At 37.9% G+C, this 24962-nt stretch overlaps 1 protein-coding gene across 2 annotated transcripts in view; it reads right to left on the bottom strand.

Moving 5' to 3' along the window:
• Positions 1-24962, bottom strand: part of tmem266 (transmembrane protein 266) — a 74215-nt gene that overhangs the window by 34486 nt on the left and 14767 nt on the right. The window contains exon 3 of one of the 2 annotated variants that reach the window (XM_056264973.1): positions 6159-6347. The exons of the other annotated variant lie outside the window; for it this stretch is intronic. Coding sequence (XP_056120948.1) covers positions 6159-6347 — 189 coding nt within the window. The remainder of the gene's footprint in view (positions 1-6158; positions 6348-24962) is intronic. 2 annotated transcript variants of the gene reach the window in all.

The raw sequence follows: 24962 nt of genomic DNA, 5'->3' as shown, positions 1-24962 counted from the left end.
AGAAAGCATGAATATTTTGGGCAGTCCACATGCACACCAGTATAATATTCCGGTCAGGAAGTCCAAGTGCCAGCACATGCTAATAATATCCCACACACTGAAGGCCTTGCCTCTGCACTGAGACTGCCAGCTCTGCAAATGCCCCCTGAAGTTCGCAACTACTACCATCCGCCCACGTGGCAGCCCACCAGTGAGTGCGCTAGACTACATCATCTCTGTAATATCTGCTGTTTGATCACAACAGACAAGGTGTGAGATGTTAAAACTGGTCGTGGGTGGGACATTTGTAAGTAGCAAAGACATGTGACATCATTCAAAAGTGTTGGGTCAGTCAGATTTTTTGAATAGAAATGAACAGCTGTATTCACCAAGTGCACATTAAATTGATCAACAGTGACAGTACATGTTTACATTGTTACAAAAGATTTGTTTCAAATAAATGCTGCTCTTTTGAACTTTCTATTCATCAAAGAATCCTGGAAAAAATGTTATCACTGTTTCCACGAAAACTAGTACAACTGTTTTCTACGGCGGCACAATGCTGCCACACATTATTTTCCCTACTCAATTATGTCATAATAACGAGATATGTTATTTAAACAATATATATTTTCTCGGAATAACGAGATGCTGTGTCGTTAAAACAAACAATTTTCTCATTAAAATTTGGTATTTTCTCGGAATAACAAGATGGCGTTAAAACAGTTTTTTCTTAATAAGATAGTGTTGTTGAAACTAAATTTTTCTCGAAAAAATATATATTCTCTCATAATAACGAGATGTCGTTAAAACAGTTTTTTCGTAATGAGTGTCATTAAAACGTAATTTTTCTCGTTAAAATTATATTTTTTCTCATAATAACGAGATGTCGTTAAAACAATGTTTTATCGTAATAACGAGATGTGTCAAAAAAAACGAAAAGAAATCCTCTTTAAAATAATATATTTTCTCATGATAACATTAACATTTTCTTGCAATAATGAGATGTCAATAAAACAATGTTTTTTCATAATAACGAGATAGTGTCATTAAAATAATTCTCATTAAAATGATAGATTTACGTTTAAAAGTGAAATTCTGCAATTTCTCTCAAAGAAATCCTGTTTTCACTGGCGAGCAATGAATTCTGGGGTAAGCAAGGCTGCGAAGGATCCATCTCTTGTATCCATAATTTCACGGGAAACGAAGGACGCATTTGGAAACATTCAGGAGCACAGAGACTTACTGTCAGCGTTGTTCTGTGATTTATCAATAAAATTGCTTATAAACTGAAAAGTGCTGGCATATACAGTATTGCTTTCTGTTTTTGAACTAAAACCCACAGCTTCACTATTAGTAGAGACGCTGCACAGGTAGGATTCATTCACACACACAATCACTCTCTCACTAATGCATTCAAATCGTACTGTGCTACTTCATCTGTATCTGTATATCTGTATATTGAGTGAAAAAAATAATATGTATGTGGCAGAAATGCGAAGGAACATTTGACTGAAGACTAGAGCTGAAAATTTAGATTTGATCACAGGAATAAATTGCATTTAATTCAATATATTAAAACCGAAAATATTTGTTTTAAATTGCAATAATATTTCACAATGCAGCCCTGGAGAGAAAGAGAAAGTCAATGCAAACTTGTTGTGCGGCCAAGTTTGTGGTGTGCGATCTCTTTTAAAGCCTAGCCATAAAATTGAAGGCATTTTATAACTTTCAATAAACCAATTGGAGTCGAAAGGCTGGGGAATTAACTATAAAGAGATGCATATATTTGCATTAAATAGCTCATGAATAAAAATTCTAACTTTAAAATACAATACTTGTAAAATATTACATCTGTAGGACCATGCATGCTCGCATATACACACACACACACTTTAAAAGTAGGTTTAAATGAATAGAAAAATAAAAATAAAGAATAGAATGAGCTGTCATTTTGGCATGTTTCTATTATTAGCTTAGTTCCAATAAGGCTTAAACTGACATCAAACCATGCGAAAATATCCTCTGTATCATTCTGTACATGCTTCAGATGTGAGTCACTTCAGAAACGTGACGTGCTCTTGCTTTCTCTACTCACAGTTACGGGAGAAGGAAACAAAGCTGCTGATATGCCGGTGGGGTGAAACTGTCAAAAACAGTGTCCCGGAATGGCCATGACCTTGCGCTTTCTATGGGAATCTGTGCAATTGCGATCAGTTTCTGTCATAAATGTTATGTGGATAATATTAACAGAAAGCATGTTCTAACAGACATGATACCTGACAGAAATATCCCAGAAAGCACAAAACTTTTTACGACATTTTCACAACATTGTATTTCGATTGCTGTTAGGTTGTCACAGCACACAGTAAAAAAAAAAAAAAAAAACACACACACACACACCTAAGATAACCTAAAACACTTAAAAATGCGATGGGGCGACAAAATGTTTTACTTGTGATTGTTTTTAATCGCTTAAAATTGTTCTAGATACCACACCTCAAATAAAACATGACGTAAACAAAACTTAGAATGTAGTTTACATATCTGGATTGCAAAAAATTAATACCATGTGTAAACATAAAAATGCGAAATTGCTATGCGATTGGATACAATCACAAACAATCAGAATTAGAGCTGCCTGATTCTGGATAAATATGACTCCCTCATAAATAAATAAATAGTGTCATTACTGGATGAATCAGTTTTTTTTTTTTATAAATCTCTTGAATGATTCAATGACAAATACATTTTTTAACAGTCACTTGTCACCATCTACTGGCGCAATTGTAATTGATACTTTCAAAAGACGATTTGCTCTATTTTGATCGCCAACATGGTCATCAGTGTTTAAATAAGTACTATAAACTTTTATCCCACCAGTACTTCTGTGATAATATGAATATTTGTAACAGAAACTTGTGCTTTTATAGCTATACATGACCACAGCCCTCTCTGGCTCAGTGGCAGTTCCAACACAGATCTGAATGTTCGCTGTGATCGTACTTCGTCAAAGGCTTATAATAGCAAATACATTTTAATATTATATGCAACAAAATATTTCTGTTACATTATGAAAACATAACGTTAAACGTGTAACATTAAAAACCCCAAAATGTCATTAACTCTTTTCCCACCACTGACAGAGTTTTCGTCTTTCCGTGCTTTCACTGTTATATGATAGGGGGCGCTATCACACATCTTCTGAAAGAGTACAGAATCTCCTGATCCAAACACAGACGAAGAAGAAGCAGAAACAAGCGATATCATATGCATATGTAAAATAACGCGATCATCAACATTAAAAACAAGCATATAAATCAAAACTGCCTAATGTTACTGAATTAAATGTCATTAAATTAAACGACCCAGGACGAGCTACAGGACTGTGAAGTTTCGGGGTGTTGATGGACTCGATCTAGTCCATCTATGTTTTGATCTTCGTTCTGAATCCGATCTTTTTTGCTCAAAATGTTGCTTTTTTTTTTTTATGAAACTTACCCACATTCAAGTGTTGATAAAAAACAGAATGCATGAAGCTAAAATAAAGCAGGGTTTTGTTGTTTAAAAGCATAGGGTCTGTTCTTTCTTTTGACATATTGCATGTTCAGATTTTCATACAACAAAATATTCTGGCGGGCCGCGGCCATGAAAAATGTTGTGAAAATTTTTAAAAATGCCGGCGCCGGCTGGCAACTTTTTTCAAAAAAAGAGTTCAATACGTAGAAAAAAGTTTCACAACATTTAGCTGGGCTGTTATCACAGGTGTGTCACCTGACAAAGTGAGTTGTGAGAGGCAGAATGGTCTGTGCTGACATCTCAGAAACACACTCACACAATCACACACTTGAGAGATTGTACGGACCATCTGTCTCACACACACACACACACAGGCATGGCTTGTGGACAGTGTGACGGCTGCCATAATTAAGCTTATGGTGTTTGTCAACTTTCCCTGCATGAAGCAGAGCATCGCACAGTGGCCGTCCACGGTGAGTCACGCTACCCAGACGGGACAGCAGCGTCGCCTGCCAAAAAAACCCAGTCAGCACCATAAAAGTCTGGGTGCTCTACACTCCCAGCATGCAGTGCGGCTGCCAGATGATTTTTAAAGCCACATTTGCACACTAACCACTGAGGAACACAAATACACCCACTGAAACCTGGCATTTAAAAATATGGTGTGAAGTAGTCGAGAATCCAACCTCCTGCGGTAAACATCCGGTATTTGAAAAAAAAAATTATGGCACAGACATACTGTAAACACTCTTAGAAAAAAAGGTTCAATGGGGTTTAATATAGACCTGTAGGGTTTTATGGCAAAAGGGTTCTATATGAAGAAATGTCTTAATGTTTAACACGTTATTTCAAATCTTTCTTGTGATAAAGCATGATTACAAGCTCCTAAAATGTAATTAAAATAAAAAAAAACTATTAATTAAAACTAAGAAGCAGCGCCTGACCCTTTAAGCCTCTACATGGAACCTCTTCTTCTAAGAGTGTAGGAGAGGTTTGAAAAGTAAGGTGACACATTACGACATTAGTCTAGTTTGCACTATGTCCAAAAAAAGACAAATTGGCCTGTGATTGGTCAATTTACATGGCGTTCTGGTGGCTTTTTCCTGTCTAAGTGGTCCAGACAAAAGTATATCTCAGTGAGAACAGAATTACACAAGCAGAAAAAAATGTTGATCCAAAAATCTTAAAATGATGCAACAGGATGATATGGATCACAAAGGCATGCTAGAAAAATGCTATGAATGGCAGTAACCAATCCATTTATAGAAAAGCGTAACGGTTTTGAAAGCTAAAACTTCTGTAACAAACAATTTATGGATTTCGGTCCGTCTCAGAATAGTGTTATTGCACAGTAGCACTTTCATGTCATTTGTTTGATTTATTTTATCTTTCAAGATGTAATTTTGGTGTTGTCTGAGTTTCCATTAGAAATCTTATAAATAAATATACCATTTCAAGCAAAAAATAAAAATAAAAATCTTTCTCGGTGCTCCCAGGTTTGTTTTTAACCGAAACACAACAGGTAAACAAGCCTCAACGATCCAGTTCTGCATTACAAATCATTTCAGCATGCCAACATATTATAAACAAATTCCTTTAGAGTACTACTTTATGTCAGATGCAATAAAGATTGAAATCTCGGCTACTTTTGTTTATAAGACATGTTGAGGCTTATTTTTACCTCACCCCTGCCAAGCTTCAAATGAATTCCTGGAATTCCAGTTAAAAGTCAGTATCGTTGATGTAAGTGAGAGTATGCTGCTCTTCCTGATTTTTTGGATATCTGAATATTTCTCTCCCAGTCTGGCGTATGCTTCGTCGGAATCCTTTATCCGATAACAACTGAAAGTGGCACGGTGACAAGAGCGCAAACAAAGAGACACTGTCACAATGTTACGATAGAGTAGCGCAAACTAGGAAACAGTTGCACTGGAAATGTTTCATATCAGACTAAAATGTCATATTATGCCTCTACATTCAATATCATCACGTTCTTGTGTGTGAATACATACTTTGACAGCAAACTAAAGGAGGACCAAAAGACTCCATTTAGGGATTTAGGCCTTGTCCACACTATTACATTTTCTTTTTAAAACACATTTTTCTCTCCATTTTGGCCTTCCGTCCACGCCGAGACTGCGTTTTTATTAATTAAAACGAAGCTTTTTGAAAATGCTCTCCAAAGTGGATAAATTTGAAAACGCTGTTTTCGCGCTGTAGCATCAGTGAATGGTGAGATCTTTTGCTAAATAAAATGATCCTATCAGAAGAATTGCGCAGAAGGTTTTACGCATGTGCAGTAAGGGGAATTTAGCGTTTCAGGTGTTTTCCAAAAGTTTCTCATCCACACTGAAACGTCGGAAAAAGCCTGAAAACGCTAGTGTGGACAGAGAGCGCTTTTAAACGAAAACGCCGTTTTCAAATGTATCCGGATTAATGTAGACGTAGCCTGAGCCAAACACAAACTTTTATGGTAGATGTGATAACTCGAGATTAATTGATTTGACAGCCCTACTATACTCACTACTAAAAAGCAAATTTTTGGATTTGGGTTAGTCTTATAGCACTAAAGTCAATGGGAAGTTCCAAATTACACAGATGCGGAAACGTGCGAGTATGTGTTTCTGTGCAGTATCACATGTGTGCCAGCAGTTTCTTACCCTTCTTGGTTGTCCTCTTCGTCCAGATTGGAAAGTAGCTGGGATCCGGCCAGCGAGAGGTCCAGGGCAGCGAGAGGAAGGTCCCTGTAGGCGAAGCTGACCAGCTGCACTGGAGCCATGCACTGGCCTTCATCCTCCACCTGCTGAGAGATCACCTCCAGATCCGGCACTGCCGCCTGCTGAGGGGGCCTGGGGACACATGGGGGACACTACTCTGTTGTCTTCTTACATTAACTGTCTTCAACCAGTTACCATAAAGAAAATGACCTGGATTACCACAAAGACTTTTCATATTGGAACCACAGACTAAATGAAACCTAATTATCATCACAGATGGGTACTGAAAAGTCAACATGAAAATAAAACGGTTACCCTTTACTTTCTTAATACAATTTTCTGGTCTTATTGCGAAATGCTTTATCAGTGCAATGACTCATCATAATCTTTCACTGAAATGTTTTTCAACCCCCGACCCTTCAACCAACAACAGAAACTATTCATTCACTTCAAATTATTTCCGATCAATGCATTGGAAAGTTACTCATTTTAAAGAATCGCTTCATTTGGATGTTATATGTAAATCAAGCAGTGTACTTTTGCTGCCGGAAATTCAGGACTTCTACATCCAGTTTTTTGGGATGGTCCATTGAAGCAGTTCACAAATGTTTGGTTAACCGCAGCTGTTTGCACTGGAAACTTACACTAATTTTAGTTAATTGGTTTGTGTAAATCAAGCAGTGTACTTTTGTGAAGTCCTTTCACATGGGCTCTCCGAAAGAACCGATTCACTAAAATGAGTCACTGATTCAGTGAGTCCCTGAGTAGAAGTCCTGAATTTGTGGTAGCAAAATATTTGGTTATCAGCAGTTGTTTGCTCTGGAAACTTACACTCATTTTTAGTTAATTGGTTTCTTCAGATGGTTCATGTAAATCAAGCAGTGTACTTTTGTAAACTGCTTCCTTCACATGGACTGTCTGAAAGAACGGATTCACTAAAATGAGTCACTGATTCATTTGAGTCCGTGTGTAGATGTCCTGAATTTCTGGTGGCAAAATATTTGGTTAACCGCAGTTGTTTGCACTGGAAATTTAAACTCGTTTTAGTTAATTGGTTTGTTTAAATGGTTCATGTAAATCATGCAGTTTACTTTAGCGTACTGCTTCATTCACATGGCTCGTCTGGAAGAATCGATTCACTAAAATGAGATTCATTACAGGCCCTGCATTTTTGGTAGTGAAATATCTGGTTAAGTACAGTTATTTACACCGGAAATTTACACTTATTTCAGTAAATTAGTTTGTTTTGATTAAGCGCAGGTGGTTCATGTAAATAAAAATAAATAAAAAAAAGGTTACTTTTGTGACCTGATTGATTTGCATGATTCTTCTGAACAAACCAAATGAGTCAATGATTCATTAAGGCCCTACATAAAAGTCCCTGTGAGTCCCTGTGTTTATTACTAACAGAATTAAATGTTTTGTGCCAAATAAATATTGCTTTGAAAGCCTATAGTGTTGATATTTACATTGAATTTTGATTGTTTCATTTGGAAATATGTCGCAATATGGAAGCAAAATTAGTTGTTTCATGTTGACTTTAAACAGCAAACAATGGCAGGCCACATCATAAGAAGTATACTGTATAAAAACAGAAAATAAGGCAATAATTAACTGTCTTAAGGCAAAGCGTACCAAAGCATAACACAAGGGCACAAATGAGAAAGAGAAAAAAATAATAAGCACAATTCATGGGGTGTATCAGAATACAGGAGAGGTCAGGGATGAGGAATGTGTTTTATTCCGACAATGCATGATGTATGAGACACAAACACAAAAAACGACCAGCAACAGAAGAGGGAAGTGAATCACAGACGCCACAGAGACCCAGAATCCCATTATTGAGACGTATTCCCGCAGATTACTGACTGATGTGATTCTAAAACAGACGGGAAGCAGATTAAGGAATCTCAAAAAGGGCATGGCCACAAATAGCAGAAGTGGAATATGGAAATGCATACGAAACCTCAATGGCTACATAAGTAATGCATGAAAGAAGATTAAGTTGTGGCCAGCGTCCCACGTGTCGAGATTGATTCCTAAACCCAGAATATTCATCATGGTCAGAGCATCATGCGTTGCGTTCTACAATAATGAGGTGTCGAGAGATTCCAAAGCACAATGTTGTGGCAAAACAACAAAGTCCCACAGTTGGATGTCATGGCTGGTTCTGCCCGGTTTTGTCTTTGATTTATTGGATTTAGTGTGCTGATTCATCTCACGTTTGCAGTTTGGGATTGCTGTTCTCAATCTCAGCGCAAACAAGGCAATGAATATATACTTCTGCAATGCTCACAGTTGCTTTTGATATCGAACTTTAGTGAGGTAACTTACAAAATAATTCACACAAATATGTTTTGATACACGTGAGGTTGAGTAAAAGATGACAAAATGTACATTTTTGGGTGAACTACTCCTTTTCCTCGCTAGCCAGAACTAGCCAGAAAGGGAGATCCTTACAAAATAAACGGCAATGTGATAATTGTAATCATAATGTATGCTCATAACTGGAATCAATACTCGCGACCCTTAAGATGACTTAATCAAGGGCAGAAGAAAGGACAGAGATGGGAAGAAACCTGGGTTTTGGCTTCTGTCCCAGCCGTGCCGGATGAGAGGTGATAAATTGTGCCAGTGCAAAGAAAAAAAATATGCGGTGAACAAAAAAGGAAGCATGTAATAGTACAGATTCTTAGGAGAGTAAAGCTGTGCCACTGTGAATACAGGGTCAATAGAGAGAGGCTGCATGCATGCTATTATAAGACAGTGATATTATGCTGGGAAGCGTTTCTGTTACTGTTGCCCATCCCAATCTTTAAAACATTAATGGCTGTGGACCCAAACGTACTGTACTTTCTCCAGAAAATCTTCTGCTTTTCTTTTATCTCTGTGTTTGTTGTGTTTTGAGCAAACAATGCATCAAACATGAATGAATGATGAATAATTGGGTGAATCTGAAGAAATCTGTCTGAGACGTGGTATAATTGACAATATATAATTTAACAAGAAAGCAATATATAAAGATAATACACTGACATTATTTATGACTAATTGCTGCACTGTAATGCAAAAAAAAGTAGAGCCGTCAAATCGATTAATCGCATCTAACAAACGTTTTTGTTTATATATGTATCGTATGTATACAGTGTATATATATATATATTTATACATATATGTGTGTGTACTGTATGTATGCATGTATGTGTGAGTTTATGTGTGTATACACACACACACACACTCATACACAGCAGTATATATATATATATATATATATATATATATATATATATATATATATATACACACAGTGTCTCACAAAAGAGTACACCCCTCACATTTGAGCAAACATTTGAGTATATCTAATCAAGGGACAATACTATAGAATTGAAACTTGGATATATTTTAGAGTAGTCAATGTGCTGCGTGTATAGAGTATATATTTACTGTCCTCTGAAAATAACTCAACATACAGCAATTATTGTCAAAATAGCTGGCAACAAAAGTGAGTACACCCTAAGTGATAATAGCTGTACGTCGTTTAACCATGCAAAGCCACATGTCCTATTCATCATGTTTATGTTTTTGTCTGCTTGACAGAAACATACAAATTGTTGTATCTTGTATTAGAGCAGTTAAAATTAGTGCTTTGAGTACAATACTCTCATACTGACCACTGGATGTTCAACATGGCACCTCATGGCAAAGAACTCTCTAAGGATTTGAGAATTAGAATTGTTGCTCTCCAGAAAGATGGCCGGCTATAAGAAGATTGGTAACACCCTGAAATCGTGCCAGCATTGCTTTAGAGGTTGCAGAAGTGGAAGGTCAGCTTGTCAGTGCTCAGACCATACGGCGCACACTGCAACAAGACGGTTTGCATGACCGTCGTCCCAGAAGGAAGCCTCTTCTGAAGCTGGCTCACAAGAAAGCCCGCAAACAGTTTGCTGTAAGCAACCTGTCCAAGAGCATGAAGTACTGGAACCATGTCCTGTGGTCTGATGAGACTAAGATAAACTTGTTTGGCTCAGATGGTGTCCAGAATGTGTGGCGATGCCCTGGTGAGGAGTACCAAGACAATTGAGTCTTGTCCACAGTCGAGCATGGTGGTGGTACCATCATGGTCTGGGGCTGCATGAGTGCTGCTGGAACTGGAGAGCTGAGGTTCATTGAGGGAAACTTGGATTCCAACATGTACTGTGACATTCTGAAGCAGAACATGATGCCCTCCGTTCAGAAACTGGGCCGAACGGCATGATAACGACCCCAAACACATCACCAAGATGACAACTGCCTTGCTGAGGAAGCTGAAGGTGAAGGTGATGGACTGGCCAAGTATGTCTCCAGACCTGAACCCTATTGAACACCTGTGGGGCGTGGACACAGCCCATTATAAGATTTCTAACAGAGGTTGATCAAATGAAACAAAAACAAAAAAAGAAGCTTTTTTTGGCAGCAAACTCTTAATATTGGTTTGGTGCACACAGGGATAAAATAGTACCCTATGTGTAAAATGAAATACTCTTCTGTATCTTTAATGCTGTGGGCCTAATTTTCTGACAGAGGTCCTGGACATCTTGTTCAGATACATGGCGTCATGGATTCGATTCAATACCAAGAGATAAAAAATCAAAACCTGACAACCTCTGCTAGGAATCTTATAACGGGCCATGTTTGGATCTTCCAACAGGACAGTGGTCCAAAAATAAACATCAAAATCAAAACAAAAATGGGTCACTGAGCACAAAACCAAGCATCTGCAATGGCCGTCCCAGTCCCCAGACCTGAACCCTATAGAAGATGAGTGGGCTGAACTGAAGAGAAGAAGCGCCAACATTGATCTGGGAATCTGAAGGATCTGGAGAGATTCTGTATGGAGGAATGATCTCTGATCTCGTCAGGTGTTCTCCAAACTCATCAGTCATTAAAGGAGAAGACTCAGAGCTGGTATCATGGAAAAAGGAGGTTGCAAAAAGTATTTAATAAAAGGGGGCAAATAATTGTTCCCAACGTGTTTTGGAGAAAAACATTTATTTCATAATGTGATTTTCTCCCCACTTTCAATTCTTTAACTTTAATGAAAGGTTTGATTTTTGCTATATATATATTTATCAGATTTATTTTTTACAGCCATCTTTGATTTACCAAGGGGGCAAATAATTCTGACCAGCACTGTGTATATGTATATATATAAATGAAAATGAATATACTAAATACTATATATAATAAAAAGAAAGTTAGAAAAAAATAAAAAAGTAAACCTAAACAGTAATATAAAAAAACGAATAAAAATTATAAAAACTAAAAAAACTAAAACCTAATTCAAAATATTAATAAATAACTATAATAGTAAACAAAAATTACAATTTTAAAATAAATTACAATTTAAAAAAATACTAAACACTTAAATCACACTGTACCATTGTAAATAATTGCAAAATAAAAAAACTCAAACCTGAAATATCTGGACACATTACAGTAATGGCAGGAAATGTGGTTACTTGTCAAAAATGATGTCAAATTGTCAAAAATAAATGGTCCAAAAAAGGTTAATTTTCTTTATATTTTATTTAATGATTGAACATAATTTTATAATAAATTACAGTAGCGTACTGTACATCATTATAGCCTCACAGACACCAAAATGCTCCATGACAGCAGCGCTTCAATCACACTTCTCCTCAAAATCTCTTTTCACACCCTTCATGTGGGCTGGCTGGTAAAGGACGGGCTCAGCATGTGGCGTCCCGTCCTCCCTGATGCTATCTGCGCACTTGGCACTGCATCCCACCAATTGCTAACAGGACTCTAATCAGTCCTGACACGCACAAACTGTTCAGGGCATCAAAATCACATTTGCAAATAACCATATGCAAAGCCGTAGCGCTGTCAGGTACTGATGAGTGTTCGCTAGTGGCACGACGCCCGCATGAAGTTTCGGTTCGCCACACCGCAGGACGAGTAGTAGAGGACACAGACATAAGACCAAGTTTGGTGTACAAATTAGAGGGGGTTACTGGGGGCCTGAGAGCACCTAGGTCTTCAGTTATCTCTGAAATCAGACCTTGTGCCTGATTCGAAATTATACAAAATTACATGAATTGTATTTATTCATCACTATTCCATTTTTTTAGCAGTCGTGTTTATCCAGTGTTGTCGACTATGCAATTTAAATAGGACACTTTTCCAACTTCCCTAATATGCTGTTGGTCCTTTGCGAGCTGCCAAACAGCCGAGGCGTGGCCTCTGCAAGACCCCTGAAGGTGTGCTGTGGTCTCTCTGGTAATAAGACGTACTGATAAGACGTAAGACGTAAGACGTAATAAGACGTAAGACGAAGCAGATCCTTCAAATCCTGTAGGTTGTGAGGTGGAGCCGCCGTGGATCAAACTTGTTGGTCCCACAGTTTCTCAATTGGATTGAGATCTGGGTACTCTGGAGGCCAGTGCAACACCTTGAATTTCTTCATGTTCCTCAAATCATTCCTAAACAATATGTGCAGTGTGACAGGGGGCATTATCCTGCTAAAAGACTACCATACCACTACCATCAGGGAACATCATTGTCATAAAGGGGTGTACCTGGTCTGCAAAAACGTTTAGGTAGGTGGCACGTGTCGAATTTATGTACACATGAATGGCCGGATTCCCAGCTGAACATTGCCCAGAGCATCGCACTTCCTTCACCGGCTTTTTGTCGTCCTACAGTGCATCCTGGTGCTTTTACTTTCCCAGGTAAACAGTGCACACGTACACGGCCGCCCACGTGGTATAAGAGAAAACAGCAGCTGCAAGGTCCAGTTACGACACTCGCGTGCCCATTGTAGTTGCTTTCGACGGTGGACGAGGTCATCACAGGGTCTCTGATTGGTCTGCGGCTACGCAGCCACATACGCAACACCGGGTGTTGTGACACATTCCTCCCATAACCATCATTAACATTTTGTGTGACTTGTGTCACAGTAGACCTTCTTTTGGCTTGAACCAGATGGGACCTTCGTTGTCTTCGTACATCAATGAGCCTTGGGTGCCCGACATCCTGTCACTAATTCACAAGTTGGCACTTACAAATAATCAGATATGGAAATAAAGAGTAAAAGAGTATGCGACTTGGCGTGCTGTCTGGGGTAAGGCTCTGAGCTCGGAAAGTGGCCCGATCCTGGAGTACTCCCCCGCCTGTACCACTGGCTGGGATAGGAACTAGCCGAGAGAGAGGAGTCTGGATGCAGAAAAGTGTGTCGAGGAACGGAGGTGAGTCGGCTATCTACATATAGGCCTCCAATCGTACTGATTGGGTAGATCATTTGAAAGTGCTCCTCCCAAACTTTGGTAATAAAACATCGCTTTGTGGTTTGTCCCTCTTCGGACACCGTTGGTAAATTCTCACCACTGCTGACCGGGAGAAACCCACAATCCTTGCCGTTTTAGAGATGATCTGATCCAGTCGCCTTGCCATAACAATAGAGATCCGGAGGCTGACGTCATGCAATCTAAACTCAATCAGGAGAGCGGCTGTAGCATTGGTATCAATAGCATGATTGATAGTGGTCGAATGATAATTTAAAACCAGACTGTTTAAACCTTACTATTTCAACAGCTGCTGAGCAGGAAAGCAAAGGGGAAATCATTTTATCGTATTCCTAAGGATCCTGATAGACGACTGAAATGGTTCACTGCAATAAAACGTGATAACCAGCACAACAAAACAGAGAGATGGGAGGTTGGGAGCCATCAAGCAATGGATTTCGCTTGTGCAGTGATCACTTCATATCAGGTATGTTCTTTCTAACGTAACTTGGCTAGCTAACATGTTTTAAATGGTGGTTTCTGACGATTGTAATGCCATTACGTTTAAGTTTCCAACCCTCTACAATGCGAGAAAAACACTCGCATATGCGACTAAATCTTCACTCTGGCCGACTAAATAATGTCTATCATTAACCATTGGCTAATAAATTCCTAGATTTTACACGCCAGTGTGTGTGTTAGAGGCTAAGTAACGTATAAGTTTAGCATAGATATATTTTCACTCGCTGAACACTCTGAGCGCTTGAGAGTTTATCTCTCCGTCAAGCTGATTTATTTAACTGATAGTGATCACTAGTTGGTATTCTTTTCTGTTAACTAAAGTTCATTGCTGTGTATCTTCAATGTTAGTACTTAGTCTACTTGTAAGTCGCTATGGATTAAAGTGTCAGATAAATTAATATATGTTAATGTAGCTAGTCTAAAAGAAGCTTAAATTGTTGCCATTTTCTGTTTACTGATGTTTTAGGGAAAAAGAGTGACAACCCTCTTTCACCTGACTACGTCCCATCTATGTTCAAGCTTGTTCCATCCCCGAAGAGAGAAAGGCGGCGGAAGTTAGATGTGTTCAACAGAAGACAGAAGAGCAAACTCCAAAGAATAGAGCAAGTAGCAAAGTCATTAGCTTCAGCAGTAACCCATTCAATAGTTTGTGGCGTTATAGGGATCTGTTATGTTTAATCTATTAAGTTTTGCTATGTACAGGTCTATGTCTTTTGAATTAAAGTGCACTCTGTTGCCTTTGAAACTCATGCTGCCGTCATTCGTTACATATTCGCTCCCGGCTGTCCCCGGCCTGCCAATATGGCGGTATAAACAGAATAGGTCACGTGACGTCCGGAGCTCTATTTGGCCCTTGTCAAAGTCACTCAAATTCCTGGCCTTTTCTCCTCTATCCAACACGTTGATTAAGAGAACTGATTGTTTGCTTACATCTAATCTAACAAGTCCTTAATGCGTGGCTTTGTTAGGAGATGATCAACGATATTCGCTTCACCTGTGACTGCTCAATGTTTTGGCTCATCAGTGTATATCGATACATTTTAATTCAAGTGTCGTCGCACATACTCTCCACATTCTTTTATTTCCGCTGACTGATAAGATGTAAACTAGCTGCCGTCTCACTTTGCCCCCAGTGAGTTTACAGTGCACGGTCATAAATCAGCTGGAAAGAATCAATAGAAATAAATAAGAAAGTAGTCCACAGGGACGAACATTAACCCCCACCCACCATTTTTATGGGTTACTACGTTTTCAACCTTTATAGCTTGAATATGTCGTAAATAAAGGTTGGTTACCAAAAATATGTATTTACTCACTAGTGTTTGTCAAGTGAAAGAAATGCTAAGCTTGAGGGAACATATTTTCCCTAAGAGTTTGGAACTTTTAACATAAACCTAACAATAACAGTGGCTTGGCAATGGTTGATGAGTGAAATATGTCTCTATTTTGAACATGTTATACATGTTTTAGGTGGAAATGTTAGTCTCTAGACAAGCGCTTCACAGAGAGGTTACAATCTTCTGCAGTATCTCCTGTAAATGACTTGAACATCACAATGCGCTCCACCATAGAAACGCTCAGACGGCAAAGTGAAAAAGAGCGGAGCTCAACTGAATATGAACCTCAGTGAATCTGCAATAAGAGACTATGCAGGCATGCAGAAAAATCGAATGTTAATCGGTGTTAAATTAATGAATAGGCTTGGTTTACTGTATAACTATACAGTATATAGTTATTGTAATCATAGAAGGAAGCTTTGATAATAATGATTGATATAACTTTTAATATTTATTAATATTATATTTTAAATACCTTCTAACACCCACTATAACGATTAACAACAATACAAATGCAAAGTGTATTTACACTTCAATGTTTATATAGAGATTAATATCAGTTAAACTATTTGATGCAAAATATTTAAAATATTAAAATATTTTAATATGAAAATACTTTGTAATACTGTAATGGATTGTCAATTCAAGTCCAATGTGTAAAAAAAATATGACAATAGTAGTAGTAATAATAATAATGACTGTATTACTTTAGTTGAAAATGACTTTGGAAACACTTTACAATAAGGTCTCATTTGATAACCTTAGGCTAACTAGCCATAAGCAATACATTTTTTCAAATATATTTCTCATGGTTAGTGCATTAACTAATATTAACAGATACAACTTTTGATTTTAAATATGAAGTAGTAAATGTAGAAATTAAATTTTAAGATTAGAGAGAGAAAAGAAAGTTAACATTCTAAATAAGAAATATCTCTGGCTTATGCAAGGTTTCTCTTTTATATCAAGTTCCTTTGATCCAGATTTGAATGAGTTATGAGAATCTGTGACCTTACAAGACAATAAAATGCTGTTTCAGCATGGGATGCACTAAAGTCATCATAACCTGTCCCTTGGTGGGCGTCTGTAGACACTAAAACACACTGCAAATCACAGAGGAGATATAATCTTTACAACGGCTCTGAACTCACCAGCACAGTTTGTAGAGGACAATATCAATAGGGCGGAAAACCGGTTGTGTTATACAGGCTTACAAACAAGTCAGATTTACACACCTTAAAGATTGATTTTTTTTACATGTTCAACTTTCTTTAGTGTGTAATGTTGCTGTTTGAGCATGAAAAATGTCTGCAAAGTTACAAAGCACAAAGTCACTCCAAAGGGATTTATTCTCTGTATCAGTAACACGGTTTCTGAACTCCCTGAAAAGCCTCCATACAGTCTTGAGTTTTATTCGGGAAAGAACACATCACAATATTCCTCATTCCAGCTCAAGGCATACACACACAAAAAAGGGGGCGAGGCCTGGTTGAGTTGAGTTATTAGTAGGGATGTGACCAAGAATTCAGTTACTCGAAAATGACAGCGGTGATCGATCATGAAAACAATAGCCGAGTTTCCATTACATATTTGCGCAAATCTTTCGCGATGCTTTCTAAATGTCGATAAAAACTTATTGCGAAATGACGGCGTTTCCATTCACCGATGTTATGCGACTGAAACGTAATTTTTTCCTCTCGAGATAAGTTATTCCAACAATTATGGAACGGATGTTGGTAGGTTTACATATATCCCAGCCACCACACATTATTTTTAATCGAAGGAGACGTAGGCGTGTTATCCAAGCATTAATGGCAAGGAAAGCCCCTTATACTTGAGCGTGGCCACATACCATCTACGTCAGGTGACCTGTAAATCTGTTTCCATTACAGTTTTGCGAAATATTCCTTTTTCGAGCTGCCTGAAAAACCACCTCATGCAAGCGTAAAAACTTTTCTGAGTTTTTACGTTTTTCCATTGGGCGTATTTTCAATTCGCAATTTCAATTTGCGCAATTTGAAGGGTAATGGAAACACGGCTACAGATTGCCGTAACTTAAAAAAAATATACAACTTTTTAAAATTAGTTTTAGGGCAGTACCTGAGGTCTGACCGGTTAGTGTTAGGACAGCATGCCATCCAGACCAGCGAAATAAAGCAAAACTATGGATTTGAAAGCACGCAGTGACGCCTGGAATCACGTTGATTATAGAAATACAGTAAAGTGCAAGATGTGCAGCGCAAATCTGCCATATACGTAACATTATAATGAGAGCACTATTATAATTGAATGTTGTGAATTCAGTGCGTTGTTACGAGAAGAGAGCATCCACAACAGGAGTAACACTTTCTAGCTAGCACATAACATTTGCGTCCTTTTGCGCAGATACAAGTTGTTACGTTTATGTTGTGTATCTAGGATATCTGATTATTAATCTCATAGGATGTGTCATAGAACAGGCTTCAGTTTTCTGCGGTTCATTTACCTTTCAACTTCACCTACTCCTGCAGCTATTCCTTTTTAGATGTTTCTTTTTCGAAAACATTGATGCATTATTGATAATAGTGCAGTTTTTCCAAGTCATATTTTAAAGACATTTTCATGTAATTTTTATTTGTCAACAATTTATGTTTCAATTTTTTTTTTACAGTTTTTTATTATTATTATAGAACTTGTAAACAACATTACAAAAAACGTGGCTAAATTCAACAAAAATGCCCTTATGTAGTGTGTTGAAACTTGTAGTTATATTTCGTGATATTTCCCAAACACACTCGAAACAATTGACCAATCACAACACACTGGTCCAGCCGACCAATCAGAGCACATTAGTACTTTTCAGAAGGAGGGGCTTCATGGAGACAGGAATTAAACAGAGCATTACTGACAGACTGGGATAAGTGCTGCAACAATAACAAATAATGTGTTTTTGAACATTCAAGCATTAAAACCCTATAGTAGACTCTAAAAAAAAAAAGACTGTGAAAATATTAATAGACAAAAATAGGTCCTCTTTAAAGTATACAGCCTAGAAATAAGGTAGTAAAACCGCATATGTAGGAGTTGTAGAAGTTCAAGAGGGGTTTCAACTAATGTCCCAGTAACATCTGCTCAACATTCACAGCCAGATGCTGCAACCAGCATTCATCAGTTTGTGTTAATCAGCAGGAAGTCCTGTCACCAGCAGTGAGATTCCCATGTCCCAGCCAAGTGCTTAACATGATGTAATCATTTCTGAGGGTGCGCTGGAAAGATTCACACGTCATCCTTCTGCCACAGCCATATCTTAGAGACTTGTGTGACAGTGAACGGTATTTTGAGGTTAAACAAGAACACAACTATTGTGTATTATGAACTAGATAATGGTGAAAAAAGTGAACAGATGTCTGGTGTTGTAATTCGCCATGTTTGCATGACCCCTTTCATGCAGAGCCATTAAAGACTATCTATCAAAAGCTATAAGAAATGAAAGTATATGGTTCTGTACACAAACAGGGTATATTTAGTGTCCCATTACTTGTTTTTTAAACATGTGGCACAAATCCCATGTTCTGTACGAACTATTAGATGTGTTTGATAAGCTATTATGTAATAAAATTAATATAGGGTGAAAAGTAGTTCATTTTAAAGATTCTTTTTGTCTCTCAACTGTATCCATCAAGGTATTTTTACACATTTACACTAGTAAAAATATATATTTTTAATTAACAAATTTATTCAGAATTTGAAATTTATGTAAAACTATAGCCCAAAATTGTGTGCAACCCTGTTACTGCATGATTTCCCCCATCACAAAAAAATTTAAACATCCAAGTAGTAACATAATCTGGGGCCGGATGCATGAAATTTCTTAAGATAATGCAATTCATGAAAGATACTCCTCAGGTTCTCAAATGTTTTTCTAAGAACATCATCATCATATTTTTTCTCAAGAAGAAAATGTTGTTTGTGTTTTATGATTGTAGGCGAAGACTCGCTGCTCAACTCAATAAAAAACATTTCAAAGGCCATCTTTTCAGTTGCCAGCAGAGTACCGTAATAATTTTAATGCTCACATTATTTTCATCAAGACTGTCTAGACAGAGTTCAGCATTAATGTGCCGTGTATAGTCATTTTTAAAGAGCCTCCTGTCTGAATCTGAATATGCTACTTCCAAACTATATAGAAGGTGAAAAACAGTATGTGACAAAAGTAATATGTCTGCAGTAGTGTTAAAAACAGTAAAACAGTAATCGAAAAGTACCCCGATCACCTACTACTACCGGTAATATTCTGAAGTGTGCATCCAGTGGACACTTTACTGTCCCATGAGACCACTAGAGAGGATTTGTGAACGGCAGTGAAGCGACGCAACTGACGCTGGTAGGTCACATGACTGACAACATAGTGGATGCGGTAAGTCCGAATTTCATTCATACTACACACATTAATACTATACCGAAGATACTTTAAAATGATTGTGAAGCAAGTTTCAAACCAATTAAAAAAAAAATAACTTTGGGGATTTAACACAAGTTGGAGGTTATCCTAACTTTAAGATGTTATTTACAATGACTTTTAAGAAGATCCTTTTCAAGAATTTGAATTGTTCTTAAGTTTTGTTTAAAGAATAATCTTAAGGAAAAAAGATAAGAACATTTACGGGAATTATAAGTTCATCAGTAATTATAAACTAGCAATTCGCCTTTGGCTAAGCCACACCCTAGAATGTAGATTGACCAATCACAGCGCAGCCAAGAACGAGCTCCCACAGAGGTCCGACACTTTTTCACAGCGCTCCATTGACTTTAACACAGCCGTCTCATATTTTTGGTCTCGGCAGGCTATTACCGTCGTAGTTTTATCAAAAATATGGTTAAACGTTGTGCCTGGGGCATTTGTAACACAGATACGCGTTTCCCAGAGAGGTTGGAGGGGGGTGTGCGTTTTTTTCCCTTCCCAAAACCGAAGTCAAATCCTGACAACTAAAAGTGTCGTCTAGCACACGCTGCTAATAAATACAACGTTATACTCGCGTAGTCCGTTTGCTTTGTAATAACGATTATAGAAGTGAATAGAGACCTACCCAGCTTTGCATGAACAGTGTTGCTCCTTGATATTGTTAGTCCCAGCCTCCGTCTCGATTAGTACGATATGCGGTGGTTCATTTTTTGACTGTGACCGGTATGCATTGCCTCTATTTTGGATGCCTTGTTGTTCCTTGCGTTTCACCTGTATGTCATGAACGTATGCCTTCAAACGTATATCGCAGCCCCTTTTGACTACTTCTATCGGACACTTTATTTGCTGCTTTATAAAAGTTTGATAAAATTTCAGCAGGAAGAGCTGTCACAGCATAAGCCATGTTGATACCAGAGCCCAGATGAAGTTTGTTTGTCGGACGTAGCAACAGTAACTAAGGGGGGCGGGGCCTAGCCAAAGGCGAATTTGTCCCTTTTGAGTGACAGCTAGGATAAATTTGCAACCCTGTTTGTTAAAGGGTCATGAAACCCCCCTCTTTCAGCTCAAGTCTAGCTCACAATCTTTTTGAAAAATGCAACTTAAATGGGCGTGGATGGCTGTGAGAAGAGGTGTGGTATGGCCATCACTGTCATCGCCAGTATCCCATGCATATCGACTGTCACTAAAAGAAGTGGTAAAACGTGAGGAAATGCTCGATTTTTTTATAGCTGGCAAAGTTAAAGTCTTATGAAATACGACACTTTATTATTGTCCTTTCAAAAGTAACTGAATGCCCTGCTATATTACCCTACAGTAATCGTAATTCTATTGAGAACATATTAATGTAGGCTACATGTATAATTATAATGTCATTATAAAATCTATAGTTGTTTATAGACACTATAAATACATATATTTAAAAAATTATTAATTTTCCGCTTAAAAAAAACGTTCGGTGCATAGCCTAGATCTACGCGCCCCCTGAACCCCCATAATAAAGATTGCTCTGTGGAGGTGGATGACTTCTCATTTTAGACACACACACACACACACACACACCTCTGAAGGGATAGAAAAGTCCTCGGGACTTGGTACCGCATCACTCGCAAGACGCAACCTGCATTGGTTGTCAACAAGGCGAAGTCCACTCTCCACTTCTCGAAGCTCAAAAATGTTTGCGGCACACACGTTTAGATGTGTCCGTGGTTGCTGGAAAACCAACCGCCCGGAGCCAGAGTCTAGCCCGGGCAGCATCGCGGGGAAACATATTCAACCCAATTGGACTTTTGCACCACGAAAACAAACACTTGCGTGCGTCCCATGATTGCCTCTCTCATCTACTACGCGATATCACAATTTGACATGTCTGTCATTGGAAAGATCCACGTGGTGTCATGAATAATTAAGAGACAGTGTCTTCTCATAGGATATGAAAACTCAGTCTCATTAATAATTATGAGACAGCGATGAGTCATCAACGCACTCACAGTGCACTGCCACGTCACAGCCTGTGACGTGGACACGATGAAGATTTTAAACCCGGAAGACGAAAAAAGCGGAAAAAAACTCAAATTTAACCATTTTAACCCTACTATTAAATCTAACTGATGCTAACATTGTCTTCAATGGTGTTCAACACACATACCTCTGTAAAAATCTCAGAAAATTTGGTTTGGGGTTTCATGACCCTTTAAAGCTGCAGTCCGGCGTTTTTCCTCTGTCGCCATCTCTGTTCGAAATCTGCAATTGCAGTCATTCGCGAAATTATCAACTTTACGTGAGTTGTAGTTCAACACCCTCGACACGGCACAGCGCGGATGAACACAATGTTTGAGGAGACTGTGAGGCTGTCGGTCACCGCGTCGGTGTGGATACTGGCATTCAGAATCACAGATTATTCTTTTTGGAAGTATGACCAACATAAGAATTTTCACCAGAAAATGTTATCTGAACTAGTAAGAAACGTCCACTTTTGTTCTGGTTCTGACATTGCAGTAAATCGCGCTGATTAAATCTAACAATCGCTTATAAGCTTAGGGTCATATCTCGCAAAACCGTGCAAATTATACTTTGTTCTCAAATTGTTAATGTTAACAACGTCAGCATTGCGTGACTACATGTAAGTCCTTCCGATATGTATCCTTGTTTTCGCATGGCTCCGGTTGCAGTCTCTTCTTTCTGTAGCCACTCCGAAGTCCGAACGAAGTCTTTTGCATTTTACAGCGGGTGAATCTGTTGTCACTGGTGATTGTCGTTTGAACCTTTCTGGATCCGCCATCAAATTGATAAGTTTAATTATATCAAGTGCTGTGAGAAAAGGCTATCTTTTCTCTATCTTTTCTAAATCTCCACCTCCAACATCCTCACACGCAATATAGCCTACTAGCCGAGACTCTTCTTTATGTGTACAGATGTGACGTAATGACGCAAAGACATGCTCGAATCTCCCGCGGAAATGCACCAGTACCACTGGAATTAAAAACATTATTACAAGCTTACCGCTTTGAATCGAGCTACGGCAAGCAGAGAGTTTTGAACAGTGGCTGGTTATGTATATTGGATCATTTTTAACCCCAAAAAAGCTACGGACTGCAGCTTTAATTTATTCATTATGTTTTCTAGCATATTTTAGGTGTCTATATTTTGAAATGTCACAAATTTAGGTAACGGGGGCAAAAGGCAAAACTCATTTAAAATTAATGAAAAAAAGCTACTTTAATACCGAGTATGACCTTCTGATTTTGACAGTCTATATATATATATATATATATATATATATATATAACTATTTATATAACTTGTTTAACTGACCATTTGTTGAAAGATTTGTTTTAAAGAGTCAGATATTATTTTGGACCCTGAACATGGAAAGTGCCCTGCATCTCAACTAATCCCTGCAAACTGCATCTGAAGAACCTGAGTCCTACAAACAGATGAAAATGAGCAGATTAATTGTGTAATTATTATATAGTGAGATCATAAATAATTTGATGGTACTATAATCTTCCTGCAAAACATGCAAAGAGGATTTTATTGTAAAAATTGAATGTCACGACAAGAAAATGATCAGCTTTCGCACAAAACAACAAGACAGACCTCATTAGACAGAACAGTCGAGGCTAAATGTTAGCTGACCTGTTTCAAGCACAAAGGCGTCCTCAGGGTGTGTCAGAGTGCATGTAAGCATGCGTGTGTGAAAACATGAGCACATGAGTATGCATGCACGTGTGCACAATCACTCACACTGCACACACACACCTTGTGTGGTGAAAAAAGGACATACACAAACAATAACAATAGGACTAAATGATCATCAAAAAAAACACTCACATTTTACATTTGCTCCACTGCAGCTACTGACTATGGTTATATTATTATATATATATATATATTTTAAATAATATTAGCTTCTGATGAGGATGAGCAAGGATTATAAAAAAGTAATCTTGACAAATCTGACCCATAACAATAAAAATAAATTTAATAAAGCAGCACCTTCAGAAGGGTGGCCAAGTTTTAAAATATCTGTTATTTCTTAGTCATGCATAAGTCATTCCACTATTACCAGAAAGACAAATGTATACACTGTAATGTCAATATGTAGGCATAAAGGCATTTCTGGTTCGTATCAGCGAGGTAAATGAAACAAAATAAATAAATGAAATAGAAATTTGGTACTTAAACACTTCTTATTTTTACAAAAGTAGCAAGTGTCCCATTAGCCAAAACATTTAATGATCTTAACTCAAAACTGTAGTTTTGTAGGTTTTATCATTTAGTCCATGCCTGTTAGCAGTTAGACCTCAGTGTAAAATTTTTATTTTTTAAAAGAACAGACCAAAAATATTGATGACTAATCCTGTTCAAAGGGGCATATACATATTTTTGACCAATCAAGTGCTCTCTGGAATGAGAGTGTCCCTCCCACTGACTAGCAAGTAGTGAATTTTTATTTTGTCAGGCTGTGACATGAACTAAAGGCTACAGGCTATTAAAATAATAAAAAATACAACCCCCTCAACCCAACTTTGTAATAGAAAATGTCAAAACCGCAATGACGCCCCTGAACACTCAGCTGTGAAACTGGTATCCAAGTTCTTTCTTAGATCCTAATGTTGTTGAATTACCTCACTTAAAGGGGTCATGAACTGGATTATTTTATAATGTTTCCTGAGGTGCCCTTATAATGTTAGTATGATTTTTACTTAAAAACAAAAATTGTCATAATTTAGAAATAAAAGGCATTTTTCCTACCCTGATTTAAGCCCTCTGATTTGAACGCACTGTTTGAAGGGGCGTGTCTGCTATGAGTCTTCAGTGTAAACGCCCACTGCTGTGATTGGCTGACATGTTTGCATATGAAATAGCTTAGCCTAGAAATCTAGACGCACCCTAGCGGCAGCAAAAATTATTTTGCAGCAAAGTGTAGGTCTGGCTTGCCAGGCTAGAAATAGCTAGCATTATATGTGGAAATCTCTCGAATACTTTTACTACTTTATTACTATTACAGCTATCGAGATTAATGAATCGTGAAAAGTTTTTAAAGTGTTTAGATCTTCCATCACATGAAAGGTTGCAGTGATGAGCATTGAGCAGATGACAGTCAGGATGTTGATCGTGTATGAAAAGATCTTATTGCAACGCAATTTCTGCACTCTCACGA

The sequence above is a fragment of the Rhinichthys klamathensis genome, unplaced genomic scaffold (genome assembly GCF_029890125.1).
Source record: "Rhinichthys klamathensis goyatoka isolate OS25496 unplaced genomic scaffold, OSU_Roscu_1.1 h1tg000228l_1, whole genome shotgun sequence".
NCBI lineage: Eukaryota > Metazoa > Chordata > Actinopteri > Cypriniformes > Leuciscidae > Rhinichthys > Rhinichthys klamathensis.
Note: the sequence above shows the minus strand (reverse complement) of the source record. Positions and strands in the feature narration are given on the sequence as shown.